Source organism: Schistocerca gregaria, chromosome 5 (genome assembly GCF_023897955.1).
Source record: "Schistocerca gregaria isolate iqSchGreg1 chromosome 5, iqSchGreg1.2, whole genome shotgun sequence".
NCBI classification, from domain to species: domain Eukaryota; kingdom Metazoa; phylum Arthropoda; class Insecta; order Orthoptera; family Acrididae; genus Schistocerca; species Schistocerca gregaria.
In genome coordinates, this window is record NC_064924.1 from 387,618,260 (window position 1) to 387,641,778 (window position 23,519).

General features: G+C 38.2%; 1 protein-coding gene across 1 annotated transcript in view; it reads right to left on the reverse strand.

The window, feature by feature from the left end:
- Positions 1–5,994: 5,994 nt before the first annotated feature.
- The window catches only part of LOC126273143 (damage-control phosphatase ARMT1-like), a 56,950-nt gene continuing 39,425 nt past the window's right edge, over positions 5,995–23,519 (reverse strand). Inside the window, exon 6 of the mRNA XM_049976599.1 lies at positions 5,995–6,733. Within this exon, the coding sequence (XP_049832556.1) occupies positions 6,153–6,733 (581 nt within the window). The 3' untranslated portion in view covers positions 5,995–6,152. The remainder of the gene's footprint in view (positions 6,734–23,519) is intronic.

Consider the following 23,519-nt stretch of genomic DNA (forward strand, 5'->3'; position numbering starts at 1 on the left):
AATGATATGAATATAAAGGTATAGTTAGTTTTACTTTTCAAATCATAAAGATACTGTGTTTCAGAGATGAAAAACATCAGCCGCGTCATATCTCTGTACACGCTCTGCAAGGTGATCAATAGATTTGGGCTGCCTTCACAATCTGATGAGTTTTGTACAGCAAGTAACAAGGAAAGTAGTGAATCTACTGCTACCCCATCATCCCTCCCTTCTTTCATATATTAAACCATTTCCCTAACATTTTTATTTTTTCACCATATACTCTATTTGTGTTTTCATACAACTAAAATTTTTTACAAAATATGCACAAATCAAGTTATTACAATGTCTTATACAATGATAAATAATCACACTGAGTTCACATGTTACAGCCTGATGCACCTGTCCACTCATAAGTGCCACTTTACATTTGCTACTTTCAAACCTGAAATCACTACACTGCCCTCCCTCTTCCAGAGGGAGCAGTTTTCTTTTCCGTGGGTACACTTTTCACTGGGAAAAAGACCTCAGCTTCATGTCCTGTTTCGCTTCCCCTTATGCAAGGAGTCAGCTATTAGCAGCTGCTCTGCAAAGTTCTGCCAGAGTTTCGTGGACTTCGTCCTCTTTCATTCTGAGCTCAATATCAGTTTGATAACAATATCATTCAGTATTGATATGTTCAACAAGGGGAAATACATTGTCTTATACATCTTGACATACCTGTTTCCCTACATAATCCTCCTTATAAAAGGGTATGGAAATTAAATTTTTCACAGGTCATGGATGTGATGTTTGTATGACAGCTTCCACACTATCACTAAGTAAAAACCACACAGGATTCCTACATCTCATCAATCATACCACCATTACTAGGGAATAGAACATCAGCCTAAGGAGAATGTTATGTAAGAAACTTGATACACTGACATCATCTCCATAGTGCGCACTGCAAATATAAATTTGTTGACTGAAGGCAATATTTTTTTTTTCCATTTATTCTGTGACACTTATTGAAGGCATCTTGTTCAAAGTCAACATTAAATATAACTGTATAGGATACAACTAGGTGCATAGCTAATGTAAGAAGAAGTCTTAATAAATATTACAGCATTACAATGCATGTGTGTTTGTTGGGGGGGGGGGGGGGGGGGGGGGGGGCTCGGGGGGACATCAACATTGTCTTTATTGACGTGCTGATATTTATCATAAGACTCAGCATAACAGTAATGAATCAGGAGTAGATTCCCTTAAATACATTCTTCGTTTTATTGTTCAGTTCATGACTTGAATCTCTTACACTTCTTTCCATTTGTATCATCTGCAACTGTTCCAAGGCTAGATTACTTAGGGCATTCCCGAGTTACAACTAACCAGATGAAAGCGTTGGTGCAGCAGTTACTGAAAACCAATCAGCTGATCAGTAGTGTTACTTATATTTTTATTGATCTGACATATTAATCTACATATTTATTGTGCAACTCCTGTTAAACAGCAACTATATAAGGTTTTCTTCCATGATTCAAACATGAAAAAATTTAATTCACATTTGTGTACTGATTAAAGTAATAATATTTGCTGATAATTACTTTAATGTTGCTGAAGAATGAAGCATAATACAGTCACTCACAATGACAGTGAAAATTCGTTACAGAACTATGACTTTTTACATATTGTGATAAGAGAAACAGCATATCTGATTATTAATAATCACAGTTTCTTAGATTCCAGGATAATAAATGTCCAATATTGGAACTTTGATAGAAAGTGAATAATAAAACAAGATATTTTAGTTGAGGAAACCTGTTTGCCTCCAAGCAGGTTGTTTTTTATTCACTATTTGGTAATATTTACTAGAGATTTAGTTCTTTTGACCCCTCTCAACATGTTCTGACAGAGGTCAAAAAAACTTAAGCAAGAAATTAACACAAATAATTTGTGGTGTTGCAATGGACTAGATAGAATTTACCAAAACTGAATATTTAGATCCTCCCTCCTGTTGAGTTTCAAGTATTTTAGACACATACTTGACACACAGTGATGTAATTTTGACATATTTGTGTCAATATAGGCATATTTTTATAAAATATGTGAAACATAGAACTAGATTACAATATTTTAATTGCTCATTAATGTTCAATGAACTCTATTTTATCTTAAATGAAATACTGAGTAACAAAATAACCATTCATGCTATCAGGTTTTCATAACAGTGTGCGACAGGAGATAAATGAAGAAGAAAATGTCCCAGTATATTATGCTGAAATTTAAGTTATATTAGAGTGCCCTCCACTGTTATAAAGCAGAGCTGACTAATTCAATAGGGCTTATTTGGAAAATGAAATCTATGTAAGAAAGGTAAACATGAAAGTGGAAAATATGAATACAAGTACAAACGTCCTGGCTACAAATAAAAACCAACAAATTCTACAGCATTACAGTAAGTACCAACTTTATTTTATTGAAAATTGACATTTTGAGAAATGTGACTGCAATATTATGAGGTTTATAGCTGAAATGGCAACCAACCATATGTACAGTTTAAAAAGTTTTATCTGAATCAAACCACAATCTGTTTCAGATTTCATACAAATCCATTTTCAGACGTTGTCACAGATTTTGTTGTTTTCTTGCTGGGGCCTTGTTCTGTGTTTGTTATTAGTTTGCTGCACTAAGATAGACAGGAAGTTTTTTATTCACTATTTGGTAATATCTACTACAGAAGTCGTTCTCTTTTGACTCCCATCAACATGTTCTGACAGAGGTCAAAAGGATTTAAGCAAGAAAGCAAGGAATCCTGTAACAACCATCTGAAAGATGGATATGTAGGAAAAACAAAACCAGTCATAGTTTAATTCAAATGAATCTTTTTAAACCATACTTGTGGTTGGTTGCTCTTTGAATTATAAACCTCAAAGCACCAACATTATACTGATAAAAAAAGGAAAGTGCCAACCTTATACTGATAAAGAAAGGTAGGATAATGGAATTCATGTATAACAACACATTTAGAATCAATTATCACTACATTTCATTAGTTATGTGTTCCTCAGGAAATCAACCTTGAATTACAGAAACAATGTAAGGAAAAATAGATTGCTATTTACCACAAAGATGCCACATTACATTGCAGATAGGCACAATTAAAAGACACTTACACATTAGTTTTCAGTCACAGCCTTCATCTGAAAAGACAGAGAAACACACACACATTCATTCACACAAGTAAGCATACCTCACACACACATGACCGTCATCTCCAGCAGCTTGAACCAGCTCCGAGCTGCTGGAGATGACAGTCATGCTTGTGTGAGCTGTGCTTGCTTGTGTGAATGTGTGTGTGTGTGTGTGTGTGTGTATGTGTGTGTGTGTGTGTGAGAGAGAGAGAGAGAGAGAGAGAGAGAGAGAGAGAGAGAGAGAGAGAGAAAGGGGGGGGGGGGTTGTATGTGTGTTATCTTTTTTTCTGATGATGAAGGCTGTGGCCAAAAGCTAATGAGTAAGTTTCTTTAAATTGTGACTGTCTGCAGCTTAATATGTCATCTTTATGGTAATTAGCAATCTATCTTTTCTGTGTATTGTTTATATTCCAACCTGGAATTTCCATTGTTTGATTTTACATCACAGAAAAATGAAATGTGTAACATTGACTTTCATATTAAATTAATAAATGTATTTACACGTTTATGCACAAGATTTTTAGATTTTAATGAGAAACAACCTAACTTTCTCAAGGAAATGAATTTTTTCCCAACTAAATAAATTTCTTTGTTTATTATGTATATACAGCTATAAAATACAACTTGTGAAAACTACTGCATTATCTTCATGTGGGCAAAAGATACTTAACTTTGGACCCTAAGCATTTCACACCTTTACCGAGAGAGAGAGAGAGAGAGAGAGAGAGAGAGAGAGAGAGAGAGAGAGACACTAAGGTGAAAGGAAATAAACCATGAAATACTCCACATATTACTTCAGTGCTGTTCTGTCATTTGCTTTCTATCTTTCTGAGACAAATACATGATAATATTATGTCCATAACTGTAGTACATGAAGACTAAGAACAGTTTAAACTGCTGATAACTGTAAATTTTGAAAGTTGCTCTGAACACCAGTGCTTTATTTGGCATGGTGCTTTATTTGGCATGGTCCTGTTGGCGATGGCATGCCCATGCCTTCCTCTGCTATCTGAACAGACTTACCAGCCAGGTACATATGGGAATGCAGTTTAACAATGCCATTTGACAACGCAACTCACAAGTAATTGCCACAGATAAAAGATAAAGTAACAAACAGAAAAAAACCCTCAGGCTGACTGAACACGAAACCTGTGTGTTTGTAGTACAGCACTTGTTTACTGAAACACATATCTTTAAATAATTTTCTTTTTCTGCAGTGAACTTAAACAAGTAAGAATGTAAGGTCCAGTTGCATAATTTCTTGTATGAAACATAAATGGTTTCACCTCTGTAGACTAATATTAAGTGCATACAAAGAATTGGCTTCTCCACCAGGGCATGCATGGCTGGGAGTTGGTAATTCCTGTATTCCGTTCAATAAAATTTGTGAAGCCTACCATTTGGATGCATTTGATAATGACTTAAAAAGCTGAAATTAGTAGTGCTCACCAGAACATATGTTTAAATAGAGCTTACATTCTTACATCTAACTCTGGTCAATACTTACATTTGGAAGGAAAATTTTTTAGTACTGCTGTACTGGTACACATTTAAACTATCCTAGCTTTCAGAACTATTGCTTTCTTGGGGAGGAATGTCAGATAGGTTGGGGAATGTAATGGAAGAGCCCAGGATGGGAGGGATGAATCTGTTGTGAGGATTACAGAGACAAAGATGATGGAAGTGGTGCAAGGGAGACTCAAGTGTATATTTACTTTGAAAAAATTATCGCACTTCAAATTTTTTGAAAACATTGTGTTATTTTGTAAACCAATAGGCATGAAACTGGTGCACTGATACCTTCTAGGGAAAAGAGCACCACATTATGCTTAAAATCTTTCTTTGGCAGATTATACAATAGCAAATGTGCCTCATGCCACCCTCAATGCAGTGTTGAAGAAAAATCTCAAATACTCTCCACGAGTTTAAGAAAATCAGACACACAATGGTGGTTTAAAACTGTCTAGACTACTCTCTTCCCTAATCAATCTTTTCCCCACAAGAAATAACTTTAATTAATAAAATTAAGACTAAACATTATGGTGTAACAGCAATATAACAATTTGTTCACACATGTAGCAGTCAGTAATCAACTGCTACAAAACTGATGGAAGTAACTAGTGCACATAATGATAGTAGAAGGTTTTAACTCCGAGAGGGTAATTTTCCCTAGGGTTAATAGGAATGCAATAAAAGAGACAGTTTTCAATTACATTTGTAATTTATGAATGTTTTAAGTGTCTCTTGTATGCTTCAGAAGTGACTCAACGTTCAGTTAAAATCTTAAAAAATGAGGACAGACAATCAGTAGTTGGGAAGAAAAAGGGAGGAGGGTTTATCTGCAGTGCACAGATATTCCCAACAGCATAGGAGGTATTACTAGCATTCAAACTGAAATCTTACCTTAATAGTGCTAAACATAGTGACCTAGTAAAACCAAGCAGTGTAACAGAAGCTGAAACTATTATACAGATGAACTGTGGAATTTCCAGGTATATTTACAATCCAAGAACTTATTTAAGGAATAACTTGCATACCTTATAAAATCATCTATGTTAAAAGGATGCCATATTAACAGAACAAGATATGACACCATAAAGTGGTGAAGAAAAATAAAATCTGTATAAAACGAAACAGCACAGGGTGATAAAAAGGATTATGTAAATTAACATACAACATTAAATTTTTTTTCTTTCTCTAGGTCCTGTAATTTTTAATATTGGTCATAATGTGGAATTAATAATTATGTAACACCTGATGTAAGTAAAGCATGCCCCTACATTTGCTGACTGTATATCCGCTATAATAGGGTTCTTATATTAACAGAAGAAAGTATTCACTCTCACATGAATCAATATACTTTATTCAAGAACACTATACTAAATAAATTCAGCCAGTACCCAAAAAGATACAAAATTAAAGCTCTTAAAGAATATAAAAATTCTCAGAGCCATATCACAGACAAGACCATAGTTAACAAGTAATAAAACAGATTAGAGTTCATGCTTTACCACAGAACTGAATAACTGCATACTTTCCTGTTATCAGCCAATCACCATTTTTTGCTGCTGTGTCTTCTGCCTGTCCAGGTGTCAAACCACATATTGTATCTGCTTTTATAGTGCGTAATGTTATAACATTTGTAGGATTGAAGCCTTGAAGTGCATTGCAAAATGTCTCTGTTGGAGGCCAGTTAATATCTCCAACAAGTTTACGGTAGTTAAGATCTCCTTTAAAAATAACTAGCTGAGCTTGTGATAGTTGTGCATACAGTTCTGGTCGTATTTCTTGCATCTTATTGTAACTGTAGGGTAAAGTCCAGAAATCTTTAACTTCTATTACCCACTTCCCACTATCCAAATATTTCTTCCATCTTGACGCTAAATCAGATACATTTTTTGAATCATGAAGGATCAAGGTTTTTATAACCCAGTGAAAGTCATTCACCACTGTATCTGAAACATACCATGGCATAGCCTTCACATAAAAGCGTACTTTGCTAGCAAGTGATGCAGTGATCAGGTAATCTGCAAGGCAGAAATCTGTGAACAGCTCATAAGCTGCATTATCCAGTACAATGTCTGAAAAGAAATTAAAATTCATGAGAAAAACATAAAAAGACGCCAAACAAACACTTATCACATCCAATATAACACCTGTAATAAAATTTACTACTGAGACAAGTCACGTTATAGTATCAGTAGAGGTCTGTAACTAGTACATATTCTGTAGCTTTGAAACAACTGACAAACAATTCATAGTAATAGGAATTCCATTTTTATTTTTAACAAGCAAAAAAATTTTAATTCATATAATTGCATTTTAATGCTTCTAGTTGCTTTTAGGTAAGGAATTCAAGAGGTTGGTATGCCATTAGTTTATACTAAAACGAAAGAAAAAAGGAAACATACATTCAAATAGGATGACTTTTGTGATAAGTTCCATATAAATTCCATGATAGATCTAAAAAGAAACTTATTCTGCAGCTTCAAATGGACAACAACAACAGCCTGATGTCTTAAGAAGGGTTGTGTAGTGTGCTCTCATGTAACAAATAGGGGCGTTGTCCGTGAAATACAAAAATCAGGGTTCTTGCCCCTACCCAGCACATATTTTGAGTTTGATGTGCAAGTTCATAACCTAAACGGTCATTTCTTCAATTCCTTCACGTAATTATGGTAGCTTTTGTATCTCACTGACATCAGTCATTACAAAGCAGTTAAGATGGCAGATATATAATTAGTATGATAACGAATAGCAGAAAATAACATATTTAAGTGGAACAGTTTCCCTTAGTTAGCTATTAAAAAGTAAATGTCGAAAATAAATTGCCAGTAAAACCGAAGTGACACAACCATGTACACTGCTCAACATGACAAGCTCAAAAGCTAAAATTTCACACATTCGCCTACTGACAACATAATAAAGGCAAACCTTTTGTCTAACTTCACAGCAACAATGGTCTAGATCAAATCTCTTCATGCAGAAACTTCTTGCTTGTCCAAATTACTTCAGTTATTTGATGACCAATTTATTTTCTCATCAGACACATTAAATAGTTATTTAAATCACTGTTGATCCTTTTCTTATTTCCTTTTCATTCTATTTTATTTTATGTTATGAGTATTTTTAATCCTTTTCTTTGTGACCACACCCTTCTACTCTTTACAGTTGTATCAGTATGTCTATACCTATAAGCATTATTCCACAATCCACCTCACCGTGTGCAGCAGAGGGTAGTTCAGGTGCTACCATCATTTCCCTACATTCCTGTTCAATTCATGGAAAAAGAATGACAGTAAGCAAGGTTCTATATGAAATGCAATTTCTCTCATTTTCAATGCCACAGACACTTCACAAGATAATGTAGGAGGAAGCAGTAAATTGCTTGTCTTTTCTTAGTTCAAATGCTCTTAAAGAGTTTTAGCATTAAACCTCTCAGTGACGGACAACACTACTGTTGTAGATACTGCTGCTCTCCAAATTTGAACAGCAAATATCTCAATGATGCGAAACACCTCTGTTGTAGCTGCTGGTTCTAGAGTTTTCTGAGAATCTCTATGATCCTCTACGTTTACTAAATGAGCTCATTAGTCATTCCTAAGTACTGTGCTTTTCTTTGAATCTTCTCTTAATCCTATCTGATGATAATTACTCAAAATGCATCCTAAATAAAGTATTTAGTGATAAAGATATTTCCAAGGAACTACCACATGCCAAGTCCTAATGGTGATGATTACCCAAAACACATCATAAGTAATTTACTGATCAAGGCGTCTCCAAGGAATTATCATGTGCCAGGTCTGAATGGTCACACACCAAAAATGGATGACTTCATCAGTCAAATGGAAGAAATTTTGCCTAGTCAGGCAGTTGAAAGTGTGAAACTGTGGTTTTTAATAAGAAGGAAAGCTATCCATGCTTTTATGAAAGTTCATTTTAAATTTTGCCTTTTGTGTTCATTTTGGCAACAGTTATCTGCTGATGATTACTCAAACTGCAGCATAAATAAAATTTTAGCAATTAAGATGTTTCCAAGGAATTACTATGCACCTAGTCTGAATGGTAGCAACCCTTAAAAATGAATGACTTCATTAGTCAAAAGGAAGAAAGTGTGCTTAATCAGATTGTTGATAAGGAGAAACTATGTTTTTTAACGAGAAGGGAGGCTATGCACACTTTTAAATTTTGTCTGTTGTGTTAATTTTGGCCACACTTACGTGATAATGATTACTCAAAATGCATAATAAATAAAGTACTTAGCAATCAAGACATTTGAAAAGAATTACTACATGCCACGTCCCTTGAGGACCACAGACACCGTTCACTGTACTTCAGAACTGGCAAATGTGATTAACTGCAAGAATTCCACTACTGAGCAGCATTTACATGCAGTGGGAATGGTTCAAAAATTGGGTACAAAATCAGAAAAATCTGCGGGTGGCCATATATGCATCTCTGCTTCCTCATCATCAATTGTTTCATGAACATCACCAACCATTCCTATCCTATACTGCTACTGGTGACGAGAAATGGTGTCTTCATGCTAATAAAAGAAAAAGAAAGACACAAACAGCTGAGCCCAAACAAAAAAGTGATTCCCCATACAAGAACTTGTGCACATCCACAAAAGGCAATGTTATACATCTAGTGGAACAGTGACAGTGTGGTGTACTACAAATTGCTTCTATCACTGCTAACATTTAATGTAAGAACTGACACACCTTGCAGATGCAATCCAAGAAAAAGGACCAGGAAGACTGCACAAAGTGATGCTACTCCACGAACAATAATGGCTGCCTGGATTCTGCTATACTGACAAAAAACACTATATATGCATGCATACCCAAGTAGACCCCCCCACCCCAATGAAACATGGACCTTGCCGTTGGTGGGGAGGCTTGCATACCTCAGTGACACAGATAGCCATACTGTAGGTGCAACAACCACAACAGACGGGTATCTGTTGAGAGGCCAGACAAACGTCTGGTTCCTGAAGGGGGGCAGCAGAATTTTCAGTAGTTGCAGGGGCAACAGTCTGGATGATTGACTGATCTGGCCTTGTAACAATAACCAAAATGGCCTTGCTGTGCTGGTACTGCGAACGGCTGAAAGCAAGGGGAAACTACAGCCACAAAATTTTCCTGAGGGCACGCAGCTTTACTGTATGGTTAAATGATGATGGCGTCCCCTTGGGTAAAATACTCCGGAGGTAAAATAGTCTCCCATTTGGATCTCCAGTCGGGGACTACTAAGGAGGACAGCGTTATCAGGAGAAAGAAAACTGGCATTCTACGGATCGGAACGTGGAATGTCAGATCCGTTAATTGGGCAGGTAGGTTAGAAAATTTAAAAAGGGAAACGGATAAGTTAAAGTTAGATATAGTGCGAATTACTGAAGTTTGGTGGCAGGAGGAACAAGACTTCTGGTCAGGTGAATACAGGGTTATAAATACAAAATCAAATAGGGGTGATGCAGGAGTAGGTTTAATACTGAATAAAAAAAATAGGAGTGCACGTAAGCCACTACAAACAGCATAGTGAATGCATTATTGTGGCCAAGATAGACACAAAGCGCATGCCTACCACAGTAGTACAAGTTTATATGCCAACTAGCTCTGCAGATGATGAAGAAATTGATGAAATGTATGATGAGATAAAAGAAATTATTCAGATAGTGTTGGAAGATGAAAATTTAATAGTCATGGGTGACTGGAATTCGATAGTAGGAAAAGGATAAGAAGGAAATATAGTAGGTGAATATGAAAAGGGGGTAAGAAATGAAAGAGGAACCCGCCTGGTAGAATTTTGCAGAGAGCATAACTTAACCATAGCTAACACTTGGTTCAAGAATCATAAAAGAAGGTTGTTCACATGGAAGAGGCCTGGAGATACTGGAAGGTTTTTAGATAGATTATATAATGGTAAGACAGAGATTTAGGAACCAGGTTTTAAATTGTAAGGCATTTCCACGGACAGATGTGAACTCTGACCACAATCTATTGGTTATGAACTGTAGATTAAAACTGAAGAAACCGCAAAAAGGTGGGTATTTAAGGGATGGGACCTGGATAAACTTACAGAACCAGTGATGGTAGAGTGTTTCAGGGAGAGCATTAGAGAACGATTGACAGTAACGGGGGAAAGAAATACAGTAGAAGAAGAATGGTTGCTTTGAGGGACGAAATAGTGAAGGCAACAGAGGATCAAGTAGGTAAAAAGACGAGGACTAGTTGAAATCCTTGGGTAACAGAAGATATATTGAATTTAATTGATAAAAGGAGGAAATATAAAAATGCAGTAAATGAAGCAGACAAAAGGGAATAAAAGCGTCTCAAAAATGAGATCGACAGGAAGTGCAAAATGGCTAAGCAGGGATGGGTAGAGGACTAATGTATGGATTTAGAGGCATATCTCACTAGGGGTAAGATAGATACTGCCTACAGGAAAATTAAAGAGACTTTTGGAGAAAGAAGAACTACATGTATGAATATCACAAGCTCATATGGAAACCCAGTTCTAACCAAAGAATGGAAAGCAGAAAGGTGGAAGGGCGATGTACTTGAGGACAATATTATGAAAATGGAAGAGGATGTAGATGAAGATGAAATGGGAGATATGATACTGGGTGAAGAATTTGACAGAGCACTGAAAGACCTAATTTGAAACAAGGCCCCAGGAGTAGACAACATTTCACTAGAGCTACTGATAGCCTTGGGAGAGCCAGCCCTGACAAAACTCTACCATCTGGTGAGCAAGATGTATGAAACAGGCAAAATACCCTCAGACTTCAAGAAGAATATAATAATTCCAATCCTAAAGAAAGCAGGTGTTGACAGATGTGAAAATTACCGAACTATCAGTTTAATAAATCACGGCAGCAAAATACTAATGCGAATTATTTACAGACGAATGGAAAAACTGGTAGAAGCCGACCTCGGGGAAGATCAGTTTGGATTTCATAGAAATATTGGAACATGTGAGGCAATACTGACCCTACGACGTATCTTAGAAGCTAGATTAAGAAAAGGCAAACCTACATTTATAGCATTTGTACACTTAGAGAAAGCTTTTGACAATGTTGACTGGAATACTCTCTTTCAAATTCTGAAGGTAGCAGGGGTAAAATACAGGGAGCAAAAGGCTATTTACGATTTGTACAGAAACCAGATGGCAGTTATAAGAGTTGAAGGACATGAAAGGGAGGCAGTGGTTGGGAAGGGAGTGAGACAGGGTTGTAGTCTCTCCCCGATGTTATTCAATCTGTATATTGAGCAAGCAGTAAAGGAAACAAAGGAAAAATTCGGGGTAGGTATTAAAATCCATGGAGAAGAAATAAAAACTTTGAGGTTCACCGATGACACTGTAATTCTGTCAGAGACCACAAAGGATCTGGAAGAGCAGTTGAATGGAATGGACAGTGTCTTGAAAGAAGGGTATAAGATGAACATCAACAAAAGCAAAATGGGGATAATGGAATGTAGTCGAATTAAGTCAGGCGATGCTGAGGGAATAGATTAGGAAATGAGACACTTAAAATAGTAAAGTAGTTTTGCTATTTAGGGAGCAAAATAACAGACGATAGTCGAAGTAGAGAAGATATAAAATGTTGACTGCCTAAGGCAAGGAAAGCATTTCTGAAGAAGAAAAATTTGTTGACATCGAGTATAGATTTAAATGTCAGGAAAACTTCCTGAAAGTATTTGTATGGAGTGCAGCCATGAATGAAAGTGAAACATGGACGATAAATACTTTAGACAAGAAGAGAATAAAATCTTTCGAAATGAGGTGCTATGGAAGAATGCTCTAGATTAGATGGATAGATCACATAACTAATGAGGAGGTATTGAAGAGAATTGGGCAGAAGAGAAATTTGTGGCACAACTTGATTAGAAGAAAGGATCGCTTGGTGGGACATATTATGAGGCATCAAGGGATCACCAATTTAGCATTGGAGGGAAGCCGGGGAAGGGGAGGGGGGGGGGGGGGAAATCGTGGAGAGAGATTAAGAGATGAATACACTAAGCAGATTCAGAAGGATGTAGGTTGCAGTAGGTACTGGGAGATGAAGAATCTTGCACAGGATAGAGTAGCATGGAGAGCTGCATCAAACCAGTCCCTGGACTGAAGACCACAACAACAACCCAATTGGAGTGAGTAACACTGCTTTTCAAAACTGTTAATTGTGTTCGAACAAAAATTTGCAAAGTAGACAATACGGATCAGCTAGAAGAAATACAGAGCCAAGAAAATATCAAAATCAGCAATACGTCAGAGCTGAACGTTGAAATTACATACACGGCAGTCATCGAGATAGAAGTATATGTACATTCAACCCCAATTGAAACAACTCAGTGAACACCTGCAACTGCAGACGTGTTCTTAATGCTATTCCAAAAATTAGATGCTGTTATAAGTGTTACATTAATAATGCCGAATAATCAGACCAAATAATTAAAATGTTAGATCAGGTATCTACGGAACAATCAGATCAAATGAAAAATAATTTTGAATGTTTAGCGAAAAGTTAGGATGCACAGGTGAAAGAGAATTTTGATCAAACACAAAAGAACAATCCGACCAGGTCAACATAAATTTCCAAAATCCCTTCCTTAAAACAAGCATATATATGTATCCTGGACATAACAAAACAATTATTGGATGAAGTGGGCACATTACAGATGGCACAAACTGTAATGGAAAAATCAGTGCAACAGCTCATAACTCAGTTCCAGAATTCAGTTGTGGAGCAAGAGGGTAAGATTTAAAAAAAAAAAGGTTTGATGGAAAATGCCAAGAACTTCCAAATGACATTTTGTCCTGCACTTAGGGCTGCAAGAGATGCACATTAATGAATCAGTCAACACTGAAATGTGTGCTGCTCCACAAAATGTATGCTAACAAGTGGTGCACGAGTGTAGTATATCTAACGATATAGTAAAGAATGAATGAATACAAATTAAACCTGAATTAAAGTGTTAAATACCACAGTGGCGGGAAGAAGTAAATGTCCAGGCCAATGGCCTATGTCAAGAGAGAGAAACAATAAAGGACACCGTCCACAACTTATCACCAATAAGTATCACAAGGGTGATGTATTTGGAAATAAACATTAGAAGATTAACAGCATAGAGAGAATACATGACTTGACACTCCCTACACAAATTAGTTCATTTGATCATGTTGAAGCAGGACTGTTGCTACACTTCTATACTGCTGCTACACGGGTTTTTAAAGCACAGGTAGTTTCAGGTGTTTTTACAATAGAAAAAGCCACCATACCTGGTTGTATTCATAAGAGGATTTAGGGGTGTGTGGCCCCAGACAAGGAATGATCAACAAAAGCTTAAATTTATCCCAGCTTAAATCCAAGGGGATAGGGATTTATCCCAGCTTAAATCCAAGGGGATAGGGCCCCCTGGGCTTCTGAAACAGACAATAATGAAAAACTTACAAAGAACTCAAAAGAGTTTTCTTAATCAAGTATTGGTCAATATCTGTAAGGGAATGACTTCGGAAGGAAATATAGAATCCTGAGCACTATAATATGAAACAGGGCAGCTTAAGGAAACATTCTGAACATTGTAATTCTTCATGCTTTCCCGGCGATCTGTTGACATCTTGGATATTCGGGAATCCAGCCAGATGTTCACGTTGTTCTCGCACGATATTTCAACAGCGTGCCTCGCTGTCTTCTTCATGGGGGTACCTGAGTCTCAGGTAGCACCTGAAGAAGACAGCGAGGCACGCTGTTGAAATATCGTGCGAGAACGACGCAAACATCCGGCTGGATTCCCGAATATCTAAGGTGTCATTCTGAACATTATTTACATAAAATTGAGAAGTAGAGGTGATGAACTGTCACTACGCATAAAAGGGACTGAAAACTGCACTAGCTACAACATACTGCCTAAGTTCAGGTTTCTGCTAGGGAAACAAAATAAAGATAAATAGCCAGGGTTCTTGCACACGGAATAGAAAGAAAAGGGAAAGACAGGGAATACGTTTGTCTACTCAAAAGTAAATGACAAGCAGCTACCTTCTGCAATGATGGAAAGTACAGCTCTATCCATCTTTATTATGATAGTCCTTTCCCGAACATGAGCTATGTTGCTATTCAGCTTTACACAAGACTAGGGACTATTGATTTCCCATTAACAACACATATTTAACCTTTTTTTTTTATAGGAATCTCTGGTTAAATTTACATCTATAGCACACATTACCATGCCATGAACTACCACCAACAATACAGAAAAGACAAAAACCTAATCACCAGAGAGCAACAGAACTATAAACACATCTTATCCTGTCCAATTATGGCTGTTCACACACAGGACCTTGAGTGACATCCTTGCCGTATCATTGTAAAGTTCTGGACCATCAAATATTTTCTTCTCTTTTCCTCAGACAAGGGAATCCCAAATTGTTTATAACATATGAATGTGTTTTGCAAGGTGGAGCTGCCTAGCAGGGGAATGAAGTATAAAAAAAATTTACAGCCAAAATTTCAGGATTCATTCCACATACACAAAAGAAGAAAAAGTATTACAGGAACAAGTGTCCAGAAACACTTTGTTTTCTCATCGAAACTCATTCATACAGCTCTTCATAGTATGTTAATAATGGAAAATCCACAGGAACAGAAGATATCAACATACCACATGAAATTCTCTCTTATATGAGACATTCAAAATGCCTCACATTTCCAATGATCAGCCTTCCATCACACTGAATCCTGGATGTGCTGATGTATCGCAGAATATTGCATATGATATCTTAGCCGTCCACAGTATGACCACAAAAACGCTCTGCATTTTTCACCTGGTTTTGACACACAATAACTTTAAAATGCTCCAGCAAATAAAAGTCTAGTGAGCTTACATCCAGAGATCATAGAGCAGAGGGAACTTATCCCTCTCTTATTATCCACTTGTCATCGAAATAATTTTGGAGCAAAGAACAATTCACAAAGTATTAGAGTTGTTGAGGCATCAACAGGTAAAGAAATGAGATTGAAAACTTCACTTGCTTTTGGATGTATCCTCCTTTAAGGAACCAGCTAGTGTATATATACATATAAACTGCAGTTCTACAGGTTGACTGACATGGGGGAGCGAGGACTAGTGTAGGGCGGCTCGCTGCTCAGAGGAACCAGCCAATGTATGGGATAGGAATGTGAGAGGAAGAGACATTAAGTGCATAGGATAGGAACATGACACATTCATGAGTCTGTCATGTTGACAATGGCAAGGAGGAGTGGATTGGGAGACAGGTGACACCACATAGGAAAGGGAATTTGCAGGCAGGACGGTGTGGGTGCAGGATGTGTTAAGTATGCTTCCTGTTAGAGGAGATTGAGGACAGAAGGATTACAGGAATGAAGGATGTCTTGCAAGAACAAGAGCACTGAAATGAGGAGGAACACCACTGTGTGTGGCATACATGACACTCTGCACTGAGAAAGGGATCTCTTCCAGCATATTTGAAAACATACTCTACAAGAAAATATTGCAGGTTCAGAATGTGAGGCTGTAATAAATAGTCACCAATAATGACAACCAAAAAATGAACAGAAAATCTTTTATTTCTTTTTCAATCTCACTGCGTTGGATTGATGCCTCGTGAATGAACAATATAGTTGCACTAAAACAAGGGTTGACAAGCTGATGAATAAACAATTTGCAAAAGTGTACCTATGCAAAAAAAAGTCAACTGCTTTCAGTGCCTGCAGATGGTGAGGATACAGCAGGTTAATACATAACACTTTCCAGACAATCAATCACGTGGTTAACACTAGTTTCTGTAGCTTCATTCCAGGTTATACTTTCTGAATTCGTATTCAGGGACTATATAACACAAAATCTAAAATGTTGAACTAATGTTCATCGTAGTTACCAAGTATTGCGCAAATATTAACAAATATTTTAAAACCTAAATTTCCTGTTAGTAATGACGCTTCATCTGTTGTCGCAAAGAGACAATGAATGAAAACAACAATGTGGAAATTGAAGTAATTTTCATATGTTTATGCCTTTGGGCACTCATCACAAATACACTTTTAAAATCATCATCATTTAATACTGATTATGCCTTTCAGCGTTAAGTCTGGAGCATAGCCCCCTTATAAAAATCCTCCATGATCCCCTATTCAGTGCTAACATTGGTGCCTCTTCTGATGTTAAACCTATTACTTCAAAATCATTCTTCACCGAATCCAGGTACCTTATCCTTGGTCTGCCCCGACTCCTCCTACCCTCCACTGCTGAATCCATGAGTCTCTTGGGTAACCTTGCTTCTCCCATGTGTGTAACATGACCCCACCATCTAAGCCTGTTCATCCTGACTGCTTCATCTGTATAGAGTTCATTCCCAGTTTTTCTTTGATTTCCTCATTGTGGACACCCTCCTGCCATTGTTCCCATCTACTAGTACCTGCAATCATCCTAGCTACTTTCAATCCCTAACCTCAACCTTGTTGATAAGGTAACCTGAATCCACCCAGCTTTCACTCCCATACAACAAAGTTGGTCAAAAGACTGAACGGTGTACAGATAACTTAGTCTTGGTACTGACTTCCTTGAGAGTAGATCGTAGCTGAGTGCTCACTGCATTAGCTTTGCTACACCTCGCTTCCAGTTCTTTCACTATGTTGCCATCCTGTGAGAATATGCATCCTAAGTACTTGAAACTGTCCACCTGTTCCAACTTTGTTCCTCCTATTTGGCACTCAATCCGCTTATATTTCTTTCCCACTGACATTACTTTCGTTTTGGAGATGCTAATCTTCATACCATAGTCCTTACATTTCTGATCTAGCTCTGAAATATTACTTTGCAAACTTTCAATCGAATCTGCCATCACAACTAAGTCATCCGCATGTGCGAGACTGCTTATTTTTTGTTCACCTATCTTAATATCGCCCAGCCAGTCTATTGTTTTCAACATATGATCCATAAATAATATGAACAACAGTGGAGACAGGTTGCAGCCTCGTCTTACCCCTGAAACTACTCTGAACCATGAAATCAATTTACTGTCAACTCTAACTACTGCCTGACTATCTATGTAAAGACCTTTAATTGCTTGCAAAAGTTTGCCTCCTATTCCATAATCTCGTAGAATAGACAATAACTTCCTCCTAGGAACCCGGTCATATGCCTTTTCCAGATCTATAAAGCATAGATACAGTTCCCTGTTCCACTCATAACACTTCTCCAGTATTTGCCTTAAACTAAAGATCTGGTCCTGACAACCTCTAAGAGGCCTGAACCCACACTGATTTTCATCCAATAGGTCCTCAACTAATACTCGCACTTTCCTTTCAACAATACCTGAGAAATTTTACCCACAACGCGGATTAAAGAGATACCTCTGTAGATGTTACAATCTTTTCTGTTTCCATGTTTAAAGATTGGTGTGATTACTGCTTTTGTCCAGTCTGATGGAACCTGTCCCGACTCCCAGGCCATTTCAATTATTGTGTGTAGCCATTTAAGACCTGACGTTCCACTGTATTTGATGAGTTCCAACTTAATTTCATACACCCCAGCTGCTTTATTGCACTGCAATCTATTGACCATTTTCTCCACTTCCTCAAATGTGATCCTATTTCCATCATCATTCCTATCCCATTCTACCTCGAAATCTGAAACATTTCTGATCATATTTTCACCTACATTGAGCAACTCTTTAAACTATTCCCTCCACCTGCCCAAGGCATCCACAGGATTCACCAGCAGTTTTCCTGACCTGTCCAAAATAGTTGTCATTTCCTTCTTACCTCCCTTTCGAAGACTGCTAATTACACTCCAGAATGGTTTTCCAGCAGCCTGACCCATAGTCTCCAACCTTTTTCCAAAGTCTTCCCAAGATTTCTTCTTGGATGTTGCAATTATCTGTTTGGCTTTGTTTCTTTCTTCAACATAACTTTCTCTGTCTACCTGAGTTCTAGTATGTAGCCATTTTCGATATGTCTTCTTTTTCCTTTTACAGGATGCCTTGACTGTGTCATTTCACCAAGCTGTTTGCTTCATCCTACTTTTACACACTACTGTTTCAAGACATTCTTTAGCGAATTCTAGTACTGTGTCCCTGTACCTTGTCCATTCCTTTTCCAATGACTAATTCAACTAACTGGCACCTTTCTGAGATCGCTGTTATGTACTTGTGCCTGATTTCCTTATCCTGAAGTTTCTCCACTCTTATCCTCATACATATGGACCTGACCTCCTGCACTTTCGGCCTCACAATCCCAATTTCACCGCAGATTAAATAATGATCAGTGTCATCAAAGAATCCCCTGAATACACGTGTGTCCCTCACAGCCTTCATGAATTCCTGAACTGTTATTATATAGTCAATGACAGATCTGGTTCCCCTGCCTTCCCAAGTATACCGGTGAATGTTCTTATGTTTAAAAAAGGAGTTTGTGATTACTAAGCCCATACTGGCACAGAAATCCAAGAGTTGTTTCCCGTTCCTGTTGGCTTCCATATCCTCTCCAAATTTACACATAACCTTTTCATACCCTTCTGTTAGATTTCCAATCCTGGCATTAAAATCACCCATGAGCAGAACACTGTCCTTGTCCTTTACTCTAACAACTACATCACTGAGTGCCTCATAAAAACTATCCATCTTATCTTGATCTATCCCTTCACAATGCAAATATACTGACACAATCCTAATTTTCTTGCTAGACACTGTCAAATCTACCCACATCAGTCGTTCGTTTACATACCTTACTGCAACTATGCTGGGTTCCATTTCTTTCCTGATGTAAAGCCCTACACCCCATTGTGCTATTCCTGCTCTGACCCCTGACAGGTAGACCTTGTATTCTCCCACTTCCTCTTCTTTCTCACCCCTTACCCGAATGTCACTAACAGCTAAAACGCCCAGCCCCATTTTACTTGCAGCCTCTGCCAGCTCTACCTTCTTCCCAGAGTAGCCCTCATTGATATTAATAGCTCCCCATCTCATTACCATTTGTTTGCCAAGTCGTATCTTAGGAGTCCCTGGTTTGTCAGTTAGAGGTGGGACTCCGTCACCTCCAAAGGTCCGAGGCATTTTGCTCTGATTGTTGTCAGCATCATATTTAAAGTATCGGGGAAGCAGGTTGCTAGCCTTACTTGCCCCGAGTCCCATTGAATTTTACCCCTAAGGGTTGAGGGACTAACCGGTGGATTTGGTAGTCTTTGCCGTATGAGCACAAAGGTGATCACGACTCAGAATATGTCCAAGATGCCCAGCCTTATTCCAAAGTAACTGGTATCCCGACTGTTGGGACCACTTACTTGGCCACTCATACGTTGCCCGTGGTTCATGAACTAGGACATGACTACAGGAACCCACACCATGAACCACAAACTTTTAAAATTTATAGTTTAAATATCTCCCTTATTAAATCTTTATTTTTTTATGACAAATATATTTTCTGGAACTGGGAGCTGTAACTAAAATTTCTGATATGGGATGAACAAGTGTAGCTTTGCTCAAACACTTAACGAGAGAACAGTAAATAAAGAAAAGGCCATGAAGATAAAATCAGAGAGACACATGGAGGCTTACCGACAATTTTTCTTCCCATGAACCATTCATGACTGGAATAGGAAAAAGGGAAAGTGACAGTGGTACAGAAAATACCTTCTGCCACACACCGTAAGGTGGCTTGCTCTGGAGGTAGAGAGAGAGATAGACGTAGAGAGATAGATAGATAGATAGATAGAGAGAGAGAGAGAGAGAGAGAACACTTTTGTGAGGAATAAATGTACTGTCCATAAGGAAATTATAAACCACATGTTGGCATCACACCCTGGACAATTCAAACAGCGTTGCTTGGATCCCACTCAACATAATTTTTTTAGCAGTTTTCCTTTCTACATTTTAGTTTCACGTCAGAGTGCAATAAATTTACATGCAAACAAAGATGTTGTACACTGGGGTGCAACTATGATGCGACATCATTGTCAGCACCATATTCGAGTCACCTATTCGGAAACTTGAATATGTCCAGTTCGAGGAACTGATGTCACTGTCATGCTATGAGAAGGCATTTGAGTTTGCACCAACAAGAAATATGGCAAGATTCTTAAACAAGGAATTGTGCATATAAGGATGATGTTTCGATTTCCTGTATGAACACAACAGCTCAGTTGTAGGAATGGTTATTTCACACTTTATGCACTTGCATTAGCTGTGGGAAACTGCCCCTAAAAGGTCAATGGCACGAATATGCAAAAGGTAATGGAATCCTCTGCATTGAAGATACACAATGTGTAACCACAGCACATGTGCCTGCAACTGTAGAAGTGTCCTCATGAACTCTCCATAGGTAGAATATTCCAGATTAGTCCCCCATTGGGATCTCTGACAGGAGACTGAAAAGGGTGAGGTAACCATGTGAATAGGTAGCATTCTATGACTCAGAAATTTCAGAAGTCTGAACATGATAGGGAAGCCAGAATATCTGAGAAGGGAAATGCAAAGGCTAAAAATCTTGATTTAGTCTGGGTCAGTGAAGTGAAAGAGAAATAAGACGGGGATTTCTGGTCCAATGGGTATAGAGTAACATCAAAAGCTGCTGAAAATGATATGATAGGAGTTGGGTTTGTTATGAATAAGAAGATAAGGCAGAGAGTGAACAGATCAGTGATAGGGTATTTCTCATCAGATTGCCAACAACAATAGCCCATGTGTTCATGCCGACATCACAAGCAGAAGACAAAGAAATAAAGTATATGAAGCTATTAAACATGTAATTTTGTATTTCAAGGGAGACGACAATGTAGCAAACATGGGGGATTGGAAAACATTAATAGGGGAAGGAACAGAAAACAGACTTACAGGAGAATATCGGCTCAGTAGCAGGACTGAGCAAGGAGAAAGACTAATTGAGTTCTAAAATAAATTTCAGACAGTAACAGTGGCACATTGATCAAAACTCACAAGTAGACTGGAGTTTACAGGAACTGCCCAGAAGAATCGATGCAGAGAGATGTGGGATACTGAAGTACTGAGGAATGATGAGATTTGTTTATGTTAACATTATTAACATACACCGGGTGATTTTTCCTGAAGTGTACAAACTATAAGGATCGCTCAATGAGAGAATAAGGAACAAAAAAGGTCTAATGAACTTATATCCAGAAATGTATGGTTTCCATGCTAAGAGACCATTTATTCAGTCATAGAATGTTACAGAGACTGCGGTCTAATACCCACTGTACCATGCACCCCGTTACAGTATGCATGTTTTCCTCCTAGAATGTGGTACTGTTCTTCAAACGTCATGCCCTCTCCTGCCACTGTAATTGGTAATGTTGTGTCCAATTCACTTCTCTTGCTGACTCACCATGTAGTGGATGTGATACAGCATTGTAAACAATGGTTCTGTATTCAAATCGAGAGTTTGCCGACGTGGTGTTTGCTTACAGAAAGGCAAATGGCAATGGGCAGTAGGCAGCACGGTTGTGTTAGGAGACCTATCCCTGCAGACAACAATCACAGCATTCAATCTTTGCAACAGTGTTCTGTTTGTGTGAGACAGGGTCATTTCAGGAAGCAGGAAATCATGAAGGATGTACCCAAAATGTTCAGACACCAGACTTGGAAGGAAATGTGATTAACACTGGAACGTGACTGCCGCATCAGTACCAGGAAGTTGGCCCATCAATACAGGGTAAGCCAGATGACTGCATGGAACATTCTGCATGACAATTGTTACTACCCTTATCACTTACAGCATGTGCAAGGCTTACTAGCGACAGACTTCCCACTTCGGGAGCAGTTTTGTCACTGGTTTCTTCACCATGCAAATAACATTCTGGGGGTTTGTGGTTTGTGTCATCCATCCTATTCACACATGAGGTCACCTTTATCCGGAGTGGTATATTCAACTTTCATAACAATCACCTGTGCGATACCATGCAGAGCCCCCATGGTATGGTGACAGCGAATCATCAGCATTGGTGCAGCCAGAATCTCTGGGCCAAGATAATTGGTGACCACATTTTGGGAGCAGTCTTCCTTCCACAATACATAACAGGCCTGAACTATCAGTGTTTCTTGCGGACTTTGCCTCCCCTACTGGAAAAAGTGCCACTGATGGTTCAAAGGGTTATGTGGCTGTAACACGATGGTGCTCCAGCCCACTTTGTCATTAAACTGAATGCATCTCAATTGTGTCTTCCCTGGTCAATGGATCAGATGAGGGGGTCCAGTCTCGGGACCTGCTCATTCACTGGATCTCAACCCATGCGATCGCAAACGTATCATGTACACAGAGTCCATTCCAGATGTGGAGACAGTGGAGCCGAATATTCACGTTGCCTTTGATACTGTTCAGATGCAGCCTGGCCAATGTGAATGTGTGAGACAGAATATGCTACGGCACAAACATGCATGCATTGAGGCACATGGAAACCATTTTCAGCACATACTGTAACTGTGGCTGCGTGGTGCAGTGCATATCAGACTGCAGTCTCTGTAGCAATGTGTAACTGAATAAATGGTCTCTAGTGAGGAAACCATGCATTTCTGGACATAATTTCATTAGACCTTTTTAGTTCCGTATTACCTCATCAATCAGTCCCTAGAATTTGTACATGCTGGGAAAAAAATCACTCTGTATATACATACATATCAGGTAAACATCATTTTGATAAAATACTCAGTCAAATGACTTATGGAATACGTAACTAACTAAATAACTAACTAATCTAAGGCTGTGATAACGAGTACCTCAGTAGACAGTCCATTAAAGTACAGCAACATAAGATTGCAATCATAATCCCACATGTCATTGTAATTCCACTGTCAAACACAAGAGAGATTGGATAGGTGGAAAGAGTGCAGTGGTAGCCT